The following is a 15,340-nucleotide window of genomic DNA, read 5'->3' as shown; positions in this document are numbered from 1 at the left end:
CGCTTTGAACATCAAAACGTCAGTGGAGAAAAGCATATAGTTCATCATAACATCATAATATACATTGCTATGCTAAAGCTCGCCGGCACGTTGATGTAATTGGTTACAAGGTAGTTTGTGACGTAAAAAACACAGGCGATTTAAGACTTAAGTCTTTGGTTCATTTGAGTTTTAAATAAAAAATACCCAGCAATGGTGTTAACTTATGAATTTGCACATGGTTTGTCTTAAAGCATATTTAAAAATATTTTTTATATTTTTTTCTAAGACATGTTTATACTTAAATGTCCTTATTGAACTAAGGCCTAATCCTGGCTTAATCTAAGCTCTGTCTGGGACACCGGACCTTAATGTTTTACTTTTAGTTTAAAAGAAATATGAGTTAAAAAAAAAAACTGATGACAATATGTAGAACCAGGTTGGACATGGAAAGCATGTGTCAAAAATGTTGCAGTGAGACAAGCTTATAATGTTGCTTTTGTACTGCTGTGAAAGTTTTCGTTATATTAAAATGACACCTATATTAAGTACATATGATACAAACTATCCTAAATTCATATTTTTCTCATGATACCTAAATAATAACTGAATAAAAATCAGTGTTTGTCATTACATTGATGATCCATGACCTTGTTTGTTTCTGAGTCGTTAAACTGACTGCTGTTCTCCAGAGAAATCCCAGAGTCCTGCTCATTCTTTTCTTTTCTTTTCTTTTCTTCCTTTTTCCTCTCATTCTTTGGTTATCTTCTGCATATTTTAATCCTTTCCAACAGTCACTGGATTATTGTACAGAGTTTCTATTATTTTGCTCAAAGATAATATTTTCTGCTTTATTCCCATGCTCCACTCTCTCTCCTCCAGGACTATTAATCACACACACACACACACACACACACACACACACACACACACACACACACTGTACTTGTCAGGACTTTGATTTGGTTGTGTTTTGGCCTCTAGAGGTCCTCATTGTACTCGTTTGTAAATCAGTGCCATCGCCTTCATCTCTCGTCTCATTCACCTTTGTGTATTTAAAGGCCCACTGAAGTGTAGAATACAACTGACCCTTCGCTAAGCCCCGCCCTCCTTAGTTACTGTTGCTACGCCTGACAAGCTTTCGCGCCTGGCACATCTATTACAGTATGAATGCACTGGTGTCAGACATTCCCAAGGAGATAATTAGTAATTTTTGGCGAACAGGTGAAATATCTGAGAGAGCAAGACAAAAGGGACTGCAGTATGCATTCGAGGGATATATCCACGACATTAATATTATGCAACCGATTAGAGAATAATTTAATCAAAATTGAAGCTAAAGCCTATAGGTCCCAGCGCAAGCAGCAGCCGCCTCGTACGCTGACCATTCAAATGGGAAACACACAAATTGAGGAACAGCTCTGTGCATGCACAGCAGGGTAAGTGAAATTTGAAAATAATATAATAATTATAAATCAAACAGCTTATCCATAAATCTTGTGGAATAAACACAAGACATTAGCCTGACCACTTTGCAATGATAACATTCTCCCGCTTATATTTTTAGCGCGCTAGGCAACGTAGGTGTTTTTGTTAATCCTGTCATCCTGGAAATTCTCCCCTTGGGTTTTAGGTTTCAGGAAGGAAAAAAATTCCATCCCCGTGTCCAAACTTTTAGGATACCGGGTATCAGATTTGCACAATTCATACGCACAACGCTTCGGCATGTTTCCCTCTCGCTCGAAAGCTTGCCAGACCTCCCGCGCCTAGTTACGGTTGCTAAGCCACGATTGGCCTGTGGCGGTTTTCGAGCGTGGCTTAGCGAAGGGTTAATTCTACAGGTAATGGGTTTATTTTGATTTACTTATTTTTGTTGTTTGGTTCTAGCCCAGAGCTAAAATGTAAACATACAGTGAATACATGAATATATGAATGTGGGGAGCTTCAGGAAGATACATAAACAGATAAACAGACACCTAAAGGAGGCATTGCCAACATGATGACTAATGATGACTGACTCATCGTCAGTGCAGTAAGGCCCATCGGCCATGTTTTCTTCATCATAATGACATATTGGCCTTGATGGGTGAAACTGGTAAAAATAGACAGAAACCACTCACTTACTCTAATGTCACCAGTTTAGATTATGCCAAAATCAAAATTTAAACTTGAAATGCAGAGGTATAAAGAGTACCTGAAACCCATACTTAAGTAAAAGTATTTTAGCGAAAATTCACCAATTATGACTTGAGTAAAAGTCTTACCCCCAGTTTCACAGACAAGGCTTAAGCTAGTCCCAGACTATGCATGTTTGAGCTGTTTTAACCCAAAGCAGCTTGCACTGATATATCTTAAAATCTATTTAAATGTCCTAATTAAACTAAGTCCTTATCCTGGTGAAATCAGGCCTTAGAGTATCTGATTTTAACAGTATTTTATTCAGACTGAATGTAGGTTCAGAGATGCACTAGTGCTCAACCGATATCCTTAAAAACAATCTCTTCATTATAATATAACTAGTGCAAAATGCCCGTGCAAAATCAGTTTTTGAGTGTGTTTTTAGTAGCCTAGCCTAATTGTTGGTTTGATGTGTTTGAGTGCTCATTGTTACAATTACACAGCAAAAGTTCAATGACATTTTTATATGTGCATGGTAGAAAGCACAAAGGCTGATGCCCGTGCAAAGTGCCCGTGCAAAATCAGTTTTTGTGAGCTGATCGCCATCAAAAAAGTTCAGGAGATATTTCTTAGCGATGGCTGATTTCAACAGTTTCAATATGATAAAAAATAACTTTTATATTGATTCAATGGATTAATTGCATTTTGAAAAAAAAAAGTGTCATGAATTTATTGCATTTTTGGGGAAAATAATCCGTTTTTATAATAAATCTTTGAAAATCAAAATCTGGATTTTTTTTTTTTTTAATGTTATTATAACCTAAAGATGCTATGTGAAAGTTTGAAACAGTAAATAGTGGTTTTCATCTTGTCACTTTCTTGGTAAAGAAAACACATTTTTACTCAAATGAATCAAAATGGATTTATCATGGATTTATCACGTTCTGGAATCAAACTATAATATTCAGAAGTAAACAGTGTAGCTGACAGAGTGTTTATGTCAGAATGTTTATTTTTAAACCACAACCTTCTAAGTGCTTCTTTTACTGTTATTTTTAATGATATCTTTTGCATTTCTCATCCAAACAACGTCAAACTTGGCACTGCACTTACTCGTGCCCGTAGCGAGACACCTGTCAAGTTTGAAATCCATCGGACTAATGGTTCGAGAGATATGCGAATAACACACACACACACACACACACACACAGACAGACAGACGGACGGACATACAGACAGACAGACGTTCCTGTAATTTATAGATAGATTATAACTTAAAGCCTTGCATATGATATGTGCTGGTTTCGGCCTCATCAGTGGCTGCAGCCATGTCCTCATCTCCTATATGAAACACCTGCGATTCACAACTAATGCACTTGCTCTCGTGTAGGCTACAGTAGCCTATATATATATTGAAGTTAATATAACTTATGCGGTTTTACCCTTACCCAAACTTGCCAACAAGGCTACTGTACGCGAATGCAAGTGCATTGGCAGGTAGTTGTGAATATATATATATATATATATAATAGGGGTATGTCATGATTCATGTCTGTGTTCCCCTGTCTTGTCCCATGTTTAGCAGTTCCCCGTTATGTTGATTAGTTTCCTCAGGTGTTTCTGATTAGCCACACCCCCTTGTTATCTTGTTTAGCTTGGTTGCCTCTGTATTTAAACCCTGTGTCTTGTGTCAGTGGGTGTGGGTTCTTGACTTTGTATTGTTGTTTGTCCTGTTCCTGAGTCATGTTCCCAAGTCTAATGGTGTGTTCACACCAAACGCGAATTTAATTATTTGCGCGAGTAGATTACATACAAAGTCAATGCAAAGACGCGCATAGACGCGAATTCGCGCCGGGCGGCGCGAATGACGCGAATTGGGCGACGCGTTTGCCGCGAACGCTCGATAATCGCCTCAATCGCGTCTTCCGCGCAAGTTGAAATATTTCAACTCGAGCGGAAAATTCGCGTGAAGACGGTGAAATTCACTGAGTTGAGTGCGCCTCTTGATGGTGCTGTGAACCCAGACACGTCGGCGTTTGGCTTTCCTCCGTATTTGGGACTTCCACAACAAGTACAAGCAGCAATATCCTTTATTTCAGACATGACGGAAAAATTATGGCAGAAATAAATTGTGTTGTTGTTGTTGATGATGATGTCGCACTCCTTTTCGCGGGATGTTTTTATTCGCGAGTGACGCGGACGCGCGAATGGATTCAAAATGTTCAAGCGACTAACTAGACGCGATAGACGCGAATCTGACGCTCTATTCGCGTTTGGTGTGAACGCACCATAAGGCTCAATCCCAATTCACCCCTTGCCCCTACCCCTTGGCCTTACCCCTCCGTTTTGCGCGTTCCCGTGAAGGGGTAGGGCTGTCTCAATTCTCTTTTGGTTGGAGGGGGAGGGGGGGGGAGGGGGAGGGGTAAGGGGAAGGGCCAGATAGCCCTTGAAACGAAGATTTTTCGTGACCACACTTCAAACGAAGGGGTATGAGAAATGTACCTGCATACACCGCCTACAGAGGCAACATGACAGCCAATAATCATTTTCTTTATGTCACATTCAATCTTGTGTTCATATTTACGGCCATGTTCTTCAAAGAAACGGTTGCAAAAAAATCGTTAAAGTTCGTTAACAATATGACGCGTGTAAAAAGCAAAAGTTTGAAGCGAAGTGGACGCGTGAATGAGGGGAATTCGTGTCCACCGTGTCGCGCTAAACGCCTCATTCGCGCAGCAAGACCTCCAGACGCGCGTAAACGCGTCTAAACATTGAAATCACTCGCGCCAGACGCTCTATTCGCGTTTGGTGTGAACGCAGCATTAGGCGTCGAAGATATCGTCATCTCCGTTGTTTTCTGCAAACTTCAGAAGAAAAATGCAAAAAAATAGCTGTAACTCACGCAGCTGACGACGGCATCTTGGAAGTTTGTGATAAACATTGGCGCATCTCCTGTGACGTAGGCGCTAGCGACGATAATGACATCCCAGATAGCACCGACTATTTGATGTGCATTTTACATCTGGAAGACGTATTTTTAAGAGTGTTTGCTCATCTGCAATACGTCTATAGGACGTTTCCTGTCAGATGTCAAATAGACGTTTAGAAGATGTCAGTTTAACATGCATTCTAAATCATTCTAAATCATTACATCTTAAAGACATCTTCTAAACGTCTATTTGACATCTGACAGGAAACGTCCTATAGACGTATTGCAGATGAGCAAACACTCTTAAAAATACGTCTTCCAGATGTAAAATGCACATCAAATAGTCGGTGCTATCTGGGATGTAACGTGTAGTAGTGGTGTCCCATTTCTTAGGGGAATATTTTCACCCCTACGCCTTGACACTCTGTTTCAAGGGGCAAGGGTAAGGGGTAGGCGAAGGGCTAGGGGTAGGCAAAGGGGTATAAAATAGAATTGGGATTGGGCCTAAGTCTGTCTGTCAAGTTCTGAGTCTGTTTAATTAAATCTGTTGCACATGGATCCTGCTTCCTCCTTTGATTCAACCCTGCAGCATTACAATATATGTGTATATATATATATATATATATATATATATAGATATATATATATATAGATATAGATATAGATATAGATATGCCTTACTCATTATATTGTGTATATAAATACTCATTATTACTCATTTATTCAATGCCCTGAGATGGCGATATTGCTCCTTTTGTACCAGAACTGCTGCAAAAGTTAGGTGCCATGTAAAATGTAATGTATAATTTTACTCATCACAAATGTCTTGGAGTAAAGATCACATAAAAAAAACGATTTTAGCAGCGATTTTCACTCACCTACAGGTTTTGCGAGATCGCAGAGACGCAGACAAATGCCCGAAATCAAAAGGTGCAAAATCACGCAATGTGAATTATCAAAGACGCGATCTGAAGCTGGGTGCACACTGTGCAATTTTGGCCACGATTTGGCCGTCTGAGACAAATTTAGCTAATCCCAACCCCTCATTTACACTGCACACGCCTGCGGCGCATTACGGCTGTGACAAGGTTTTATTCCGTCCTCCACGTGGTGCCAACTCACACCGGGAGCATATCAGAAGCGGAGCGACTGGATGCATGAGACCACGTTATTTGCCTGTCCGACGTCTGATTTTGGGGTTTCTAGTACCATGGGTAAGTTGGCTAATATACGTCGTCTGCACAGGGTGTTTATTTTGAAATTGACAGGGTTTTTTTACTTGTATTTTGTATTTCCGGTGCGACTTGGACGTGCGTCCGTCAAAAATAGACTAGGTGCCTATACATAGTTCCCACATGACGTCACAACATACGGGCATTTGCCGACCCGGTGCCATTTCTGTGGGTATGCTGTGGGCAGAACATTAGACGAAGAAGCTGAAACGAGTTAATTTCGTGATAAAAAGTGAAAATGGTCATCTCCTGCTGGGTCAATGGATGTTCAAATCGTGCCGGAGGTTCAGTTAAATTTGGATTTTACAGTATACCCGTCATTAGACTTCATGAATGTGACAAGACGAAGCTTTTGTCAGAACAACGATGGAGGTTATGGCTGGCGAGGATAAACAGGAAAGAAACTCCCTCAAAACACGCAAGAATTTGTTGTGTTTTATTGCGAGTGTACACAAATATAAGTTAACACTTTGCAGTTTGAATGATGTCCTGTATGTACAAAATGACGAGGTATTAAAAACATACAAAAACAACATTGTTTCCACTGTTTGATCGCGCCCGCGACTCTCTCTCTCACACAGACACAGACTGACGCACACACACACATTCCAGCCTTGCAATCTCAGATTAGCCTATGTCCCTAAAGAACCTGCGTATAAAGTAGTTCCGCATTAACTGTTACATTAATTTGCACGCAAGTTTTATTTATTTTCACACCGTGTATATTCATATTCATGCACATATTTCCAGGCTCGGAATTGCTTACATGTGTTAAAACTCCTAGCCAATACCAGATAATGGTACACATGGATAATACAGTATCTGAGCCAAAGCTGCAAAATCAGTGCTCAGTTTAGCGCATACGGATCCACACCATTTCTGACTGAAATTTTCGCATTGTACCTCTCTCTGTCTTGTGTTAATAGAGTGTCTTTATAATCTCTGTCACTTTGTCTCTTCATGATTTTCGTAACATTATAAATAGGAAGAAATCTTCGAAATTTGCTTGTAAAACTTTGTAAACACAGCAGCTTATGCCCTCAAAGATGGCGTCTCCGGGGAGGTCACATGACATTAATTGGCCTGTGGGAACTATGTATATTTAGCGAAGCTTCTGAAATGCTAGGTGCCTATATTCTGGGAAGCTTCTGAAATGCGCCGCGTCGCGGCCGGTGTAAACACAAGCATTGACTAGAATGGGCGCGATCAGCTCCGGTAGCCGTGTCGCAGCCGTAATTTGCGCCGCAGACGTGTGTGCAGTGTAAATGAGGGGTAAGTTTTCTCAGACGGCGTCGGGCCGTTGGTGAAGGAGGGAACTCTGATTGGCTGTTCAGCTTAGTGAACGAGTCAGTGCACGAGAATAATAGCAAAACAGAGAGCAAAGAAGTCAAAACGGTACAGAAAGAAGGCTGTTCTAATGTTACGTCATCTTACCTGAGTGTTCCTTGGCGAATATTACAATATTAACATGAGCGGAGTGGAATAAAGAAAGTGTTTAGATATTCAAAACGGTAAGCACGCACTGCTTTGTTTACGGTTTGTGTATCTGCAGTGTCAGATTCCATTTTTGAATGACGAATATAGATGAATCTATCTGCAGAAATAGACAGTTGTCTCATTTACACGCAGCATTCTAGCTGACGTCGGCAGTAGTTCTCTCGCTGTGTCAAGTGCAGTGCAGCTTTTTACCCCGACGCGAGGTGACAATGTACAGTCGGCTTTCATCAGCGCTAGTTCGTCTGCATCGGCTTGGTGTGTTCCAGGCTTAAAAGATTCCTCTGATTCCTAGGCTAAAATTGGAAGTCTTTGATCGTTAGTTTGACATGTTCCCCAACAGCCGATTAATGACTGTTGCAAAAAATTGTACCTCCGACGAAATTCTGGCAGTGTCAGAAGATTGACTCACAGTCCTGCAGTGTGAATTCTCCTATGATGACAAGACAAGCCATCACCAAAGTTAACGTTAGAAATTTCTTTGTAGCCTGTTTCAATTCCGCATGTAGGCTAATGCAGATCACATCACCGAACACGTCATTATTGATTGATGATGTAAAACTCCAGACAAGTTTTCTTGCACGTCCGTTTTTAACGCGTCTTGACTGCCGTACAGTCTGACATTAATGACAACTGAGATCTTACTGTATTATAAATCGCACAGTGTGTACCCGGCTTGAGAGAATCGCCAATGACTCGCCGATGCCCGTGAGATATTTGACATGCTAAATAACTGGACCTGTTGGCTATTCAAAATCCTGCTGTGTGAATGTGTTCTGATTGAAAACTACATCGCCGATGACCTACAGCCAATGAGAGAGCAAGAAACAGGACAGCGGGAAGTTCGGGGAAGAGTTATAGACCACAATATCAGTATTTGTATAGATATATTTACAATTATTTCAAACAGAAACAAAGCACAAACATTTGCTAGACCAACAGCAGCACATTGCAAAATTATTTATTTACCCCAACTCTCTTTGCAGAACACACAATTCTTGCTCCCCGCGTCAACCATTTCCTCCTGCATAATCTGTTTTTTTCCCCCCCTTTTACGCTCCAAATCAGTGCACAGACAATATGGATTGCAAGCTTCTTGCGGGCTATCGTTTTTAATAACAATTTCAGTCTCACGCGACAATTCCGGTCTCACGCACGCGTGATCTTGCATTAATTCCTTCTCGCGTGTTTGGTTGTGAAACGTAATTTGTGAAACCCCGTGAAATGTGAAACCCCGTCGCTGATCCATCGTGCAGTGTGAAACACAGCAGCAACTGATGCAGATAGTGACCCGACTACTTTGAAAATCGTGCAGTGTGAATTTGGCATTATCTAAAAAAAATTGTGTTTCATCGTCATCTAACGGCCTGGCAGCAGAATACAGCTTTTTAGTCTTTTTTGCGGAAAACTCAAAAGGAAAAACTACTGCAATAAACCACCCGCATCTGAGTTTAACATAAACCTACCAGTATATTACAAGACACACATACTGTACATCACTGGTTACTGGTGTTTTTGATGATATTTACAGTCAAACTGTCATGTGCATTTAAGGACCCCTACAGCACAGTTTACTACAGTCTTTAACTACAGTCTTTTACCCTCCACAACACAAATACAGACAAATGAACACACAAGGACCGACTTAGTAAAAAAACATTTCTTGGCAGTCTACACTTCATAATTTATAATAAACAAATTTCCACAATTACAGTTCCTTTTGCATTGTTACATCACTATTAATTAATAATTCATTTTCATGAGATAAACTTCTTTACTGAATTTGCAAACAGATTGCAACATAGTTATAGGTGTTTGTCTTTAACTATTATATAATAACACCAAAATAAACCATTTGATACAATGCACTTATTGTTTACATGTTTTTATATGGTACTTTTTTACCTGCATATAATTTGTAATTCTAATAACATTCAAATAAACCATTTGATACAATGCACTTTTAAAAAAAGTACTGTATTTAAAAATAGCTGCATATAATTTGTAATTCTAAAACAATGGCTCGCAGGTCCGAGGGTGAGAGGAGCCAAGGCGCAGCCGACAGAATGACGGGTCGAGGTGGAACGAAGGGATCACCCAAAGGACCCTCTTGTTTCAGTGAGGCTGGCGACTAATACCTGACGCTCAGCTGCACCACAAGGTGTCACTGGGGAAGATGAAGGGCTGCAGGACCAGCTGAGGTGAGGCTGAAGGACTGGCTGAGCTCTGCAGTGGAGGTGGGAGAGGGAGGCTGGGCGGGATTAATGATGACAATAGAGTATCTATACTGGATAGACCCAGTGATGATGAAGTCACAGTCTCAATACAGGGTGATGTAAAAGTTTTTATGCTGGACAGGACCAGCAATGATGTAGACACTGATGAGTCAGGGCAGGGTAGGGAGGGAAGCAATGCTTTAGAGTCCCAATCGATCAGCCAGACGTTCCCAATTTCAATCTCCACCAAAATACCCTCTGGTACGGTAGTTACTGGCTCACACCCCTGGTCAGACTCACGTTGGGGCTTTGGCTCCGGGGCGATAATTGGCGCTGTAGTCAGTGGCTCTGTCCTCGCGGCGGGTAGCAGCTCTCAGTCTGCGGGGGGCTCTGGTGTTGTCGTTTATGCAAGGTGATGGTGGGCTGAGGTCTGAGTCTGGCTGCGGGATGTTTGGAAGGTGGGGCTGGACAAGGTTAATTTCATCCTCCGCTTCGACCCACTGTGAATGCGGATCCATTCACCCACAGTGCAAAGTTAATATAGGCCTCCAGGGATCCATCAGGGATCACTGCAGGGCATAACAAAGCAGATCTCGGGCCCGCACCTGAATCCCTCCATTAAACAGGCATCGTCACAAGCGGCAGGTGGCCAGGGCGGAGCAGGCCGGGCTAAGACCATCTCTGGAGATGGAGGTTGTGCAGAATGCCAGGGTGGAGCAGGCAGTGCAAGTGGCCAGGGTGGAGCAGATTGGGCATGTTGCCAGGGTGGAGCCAGCCGGGCTGAAGACCATCTATGAGGAGCCACGGTGGAGCATATGACCACCACAGCAAAATAGTGGTCTGAAGATCCGCACGGGACTCTGGTGTGGCGACCATGATGGCTGGGGACTCTGGCGCGGCATCCATGATGGCTGGGGACTCTGGTGTGGTGGCCATGATGGCCATGATGGCTGGGGACTCTGGTGTGGCGTCCGTGATGGCTGGGGACTCTGGCGCGGCATCCATGATGGCTGGGGACTCTGGTGTGGTGGCCATGATGGCCATGATGGCTGGGGACTCTGGTGTGGTGGCCATGATGGCCATGATGGCTGGGGACTCTGGTGTGGTGGCCATGATGGCCATGATGGCTGGGGACTCTGGTGTGGCGTCCGTGATGGCTGGGGACTCTGGCGCGGCATCCATGATGGCTGGGGACTCTGGTGTGGTGGCCATGATGGCCATGATGGCTGGGGACTCTGGTGTGGTGGCCATGATGGCCATGATTGCTGGGGACTCTGGTATGGCGTCCATGATGGCTGGGGACTCTAGCGTGGCGGCCATGTTGTGAAGAGGCTGTGGTGTGGCGTCCATGTCCTGAAGAGACTCAGGACTTGGGATCACCGGACTGGAAAGAGCTGAGCAACGTACTTGTAATCACCAGACTTGGAAGCGCTGGAATCCGTGTGCCTATTGCATCACCACTAAAAATGTTTAGGGGAAGCATCCTCCTCTACCTCCCCCTCAATGAAGGAGGAACCACTGATCCGGAGGGCATAGTCTAGGAACTCGCACAGCGATCGTCGAGGACCATCACGGATGAGTGTGGATTGTAACAGGTTATTTAGCCCATAGAAAAATAAGTGAATAAGAGCAAAGTCTTGGAGGTCAGTGAAATTAGCAATGTCTAGGAAGTCCTGGATGTGGTCCACGAGAAAGAGAGTTCCTTGATGAAGGCGGAAAAGATGTACTGCTGCATCCATGTCGGTGAAGTCTTCTGTTTCAAACTGCTCCGGGACTTGGGTGAAGATCCAAATGCAGTTTTATTAGGGTAATCCAAAATTAAAAGAACATAATGAGTCCAGGCAAGGTTTATGGGAAATGTAGTTCATCATGGAATGGCAAAGGACTAGAGAGGAGTGCCCTGCTCTTTCCTGAGTTAAGATTTTCTTTAGACTGTCTCTGTGTCTTTTATATGGAATGGTTCTCCTGAAAAACACAATCAACACACATCCGGTCAAGATTTCATTAGTGTTTGTTTCAGTACACAGAAGTACAATATGAAGAGCAGATTGGTTATTTACCTGCAGAGCTTTCATCAGATTCACCAGATTTACTGATTCTGATAAAGCAGATTGCCATGATCACAGCCAGCATGAAGACAGCAATTACCACATATGAGCAACCATACCTGAGGATTTTTTCAATATTTTATTACGTTTACCATGAATTCAGTTTTCAAAAAGCAAAGAGGTTTAAAAAAAGAAGATAAACTCACAAGGTTATCTGTGGCAGTTGTTGTCCTAGGGGGAAATGGGTGAAAGCAATTAGCTTATGTTCATATATTTTATATATGAGAAAAATTATTGTATTCTCGGAGCAGTACTGCAATGAATAGCCCAGTCTGGTCTGCAAAGGCATCTAGCCTAACATTTCAAAAGTTGTTTCAAAAGCATAAATTATTGAAGCTGAAGTAATATATGAAAAATTGAATAAATTAAGTATTATTCTCACCCATGGCACACTGTGTGTCTGCGAACTGCGTGCAGCTGGAAACAGTTATCTGTCCAGTTTCTATAGGTTGAGAAAAAGGATTGTATTCTCAGAGCAGAACTGAAATGATCAGCCCAGTCTGGTCTGCAAAGGCATCTAGTCTATAAACTCTCAGTCATGTAAACAGCGGTGAAACAGTTTTTACATACCTTCACAGCTGCGGCATTTATTACAATCCACACCAATGTGGACTCTGGGTCCTTCGGAGCAGTTCTTCACAACATACCAACCTGTAGATTTGCATTGAATGATTATTTAGTGATTAACAGTGGTCACCGCAATATATTCAGATGTATTATTATTTAGTCAGTGGAGCTCACCTTCTGGGCAGTTAAGGCAGCACTGCAAATCTGGAAGTTGGAAATGGTTCTCTGGGCATGTTTCGACACATAGAGTACTGAGCGCCACAACAAATATTGCCTAGAGTTATGAGAGTACTCAGCTTCAATATAACTCTCAAATTACATATGTCTAAATCTGGACAAGTTCAAGACAAGAAAATGGAAACCAAATACAATTTTTGCAGAATGTAAAACATGAACAAAATCCCTTTCAGTCATTCTAGAGTGAAAATATTATCTTTACATGCTTGGTAATGTTTTCTTTATCATATATATTAAAACAACAACCAAAGACTTTTCCACTGTAGTTAAAATTTTTAGTTCGCACATGATACAGTTCCAAGACTTACCAAAACACATTTGATGTCTGTTTGCTTCATTGTAGGTTGTAGACTGAAACAAGTGTTTCTTACCAGTGTCTTCTGTAAATCCTTTATACTCGACTCTCTGCTTTTAATCAGCCAGAAACAATGATGCATTGAAGGTGTGGCCTCTAGGAGATCCAGGCTATATGTCTCAGCCCGGAAATGAAGGCGAACCATATATGGTTTAGAGCGGGTTTTATTCAGGGCTGCCAACTCTTACATATTTAGCATGAGACGTGAGATTCACGCAATTGTCTTTTCACACGCTCTCACGCTACGCTCTCACGCCACGCTCTCACGCCACACATCCACCCTTCTTTCACGCAGAGAAAAATCGCAAAGCAAAGAGGACACTGACAGACAAGACAGAGCAGGTTACTTTTGATATGAAACAAATCCTCAGCTCTCAGATTCTGTCAATTTTATTATGAAATTCAAACAATAAATACTGTTGTAGCGCTTGTAAATGTGATGTGACAGATCACTGTAGCACCTCAGCAGGGACGTGCACAGGAATTTTGAGGGGCAGTTGCTCTGACCTGAAAAAAGGTCACCCCCCCAAAAAACAAAACAAAAACAAAACAAACCTCACAGGCTATATGAAGGACTGAGAATAGCAGGGTCTTTATTAAAATATATATATACACAAAGAAGTAAAACACTGAAATACAGCACTCAATCACTTTAACTACTACTAATAATAACACAGATTTTATCAATAATAATGCCACTGACGATTCTGATTATCGATCCGATTCTTTAACGATTCTTCTTGATAGCACTGTGTGGAAAAATATGCTTTTTCAAAAAAACAAGTGGTTTTATTTATTTTAAAGCTTAAGCTTGAGTTAGCGAACTGTACTTTTTATGTAATTTATGTAATAAATAGAACCTTATTGTAAAGTGTTACTGATTAGTTATACACTGATTCAGACGTCTCCTGAGTTCACTGTTGGAAAGATCAGGGCCTGTATTCATAAAGAATCTTAATACAAAGAGTAGCTCCTAGCGACAAAATTCTAAGAAAATTCTTAGAAATGTGGGCGTTTACTCTTAAAATTAAAGAAAAAATCCTAGTAAAGAAAAAAGTAATTCAGAAAGCATCTTAACCCTTAAAAGAGGTCTTAAGGTCAAAATTGTTAGGAGCACGGACGAAGACTTTTAAGAGGCTTAAAGGAGAAGTTCACTTTTAAAATGAAAATTCTGTCATCATATACTCACCCTCATGTTGTTTCAAACCTGTATGAATTTCTTTCTTCTGCTGAACAGAAAGGAAGATATTTAGAAGAATGTCAGTAACCAGACAGTTTTTGGGTCCCATTGACTTCCATAGTATATTTTTTTCCTACTATGGAAGTCAATGGGACCCAAAAACTGCCTGGTTACTGATATTCTTCTAAATATCTTCCTTTCTGTTCAGCAGAAGAAAGAAATTCATACAGGTTTGAAACAACATGAGGGTGAGTATATGATGACAGAATTTTCATTTTAAAAGTGAACTTCTCCTTTAAGAGTTTCTTTAGCAGAGGAGAAAATGTCAGAAAGACGAAGAGGGAGAAGAAATGTGTTGCAGACAATGGATGACAGTGAGTTAATAAGAAGCTATATATTAGATCGTGCAGGGATCATGTTTGTGACTGTTCTTATTAGAGACACGCTAACATCTCCAACACAGCACAGAAATGCCATAGCGCCAGAAATGAAAGTAATCACTACATTACGATATTTGGCAACTGGGAAAATTCCATGTTTGATACATTAAAACCAACATTCAAACCACCACTTAAATAGACACGAGTGGACATTTTTTTATCATTCTAAGCCAATCAAACAACTTATAGGAAATTAACAGCATGGTAAAAAAAAAAGGATTTATATACACATATATAATGTGTGTGTGTGTGAGAACGGTCAAATAGGAAAAATTATGCATGTAATTTCAAAGTGAAGGCTTAGAATAGACCCTATAGTTAAAATCACCTTTTTCTTCATTCTTGGACAACCAACCAATCACAGTCTTCAAAAGATTGTGTCATACATAGCAACGGGGTCAACCCCGCCTCCTCACTAAGATGAAAGTTTTTGTCTTTTCCTTACTCAGAGTTGCTCTCAGATCGGTCCCGAATCGCTTTTAAGC

At 41.3% G+C, this 15,340-nt stretch overlaps 1 protein-coding gene across 2 annotated transcripts; it reads right to left on the bottom strand.

Moving 5' to 3' along the window:
* Positions 1 to 8,631: 8,631 nt before the first annotated feature.
* LOC311074567 (uncharacterized protein) lies at positions 8,632 to 13,312 on the bottom strand. Of its 2 annotated transcripts, XR_014604324.1 has the most exons (8): positions 13,189 to 13,312; positions 12,818 to 12,917; positions 12,647 to 12,727; positions 12,459 to 12,518; positions 12,223 to 12,247; positions 12,029 to 12,135; positions 11,203 to 11,933; positions 8,632 to 11,026 (listed from the first exon to the last, which is right to left on the bottom strand). XR_014604324.1 is itself a non-coding variant. In XM_084101274.1 (7 exons), exons 1-7 carry the CDS (start codon positions 13,216 to 13,218, stop codon positions 11,896 to 11,898), a joined length of 441 nt encoding a protein of 146 aa, XP_083957400.1. In that variant the 5' UTR covers positions 13,219 to 13,312; the 3' UTR covers positions 8,632 to 11,895. The 2 variants fall into 2 exon arrangements, 1 of the variants encoding a protein (XP_083957400.1); XM_084101274.1 differs by having other exon boundaries at positions 8,632 to 11,933.
* Positions 13,313 to 15,340: the final 2,028 nt, after the last annotated feature.

The sequence above is a fragment of the Abramis brama genome, assembly GCF_963993115.1.
Source record: "Abramis brama genome assembly, chromosome: 23".
In the NCBI taxonomy this organism is placed as follows: domain Eukaryota; kingdom Metazoa; phylum Chordata; class Actinopteri; order Cypriniformes; family Leuciscidae; genus Abramis; species Abramis brama.
Note: the sequence above shows the minus strand (reverse complement) of the source record. Positions and strands in the feature narration are given on the sequence as shown.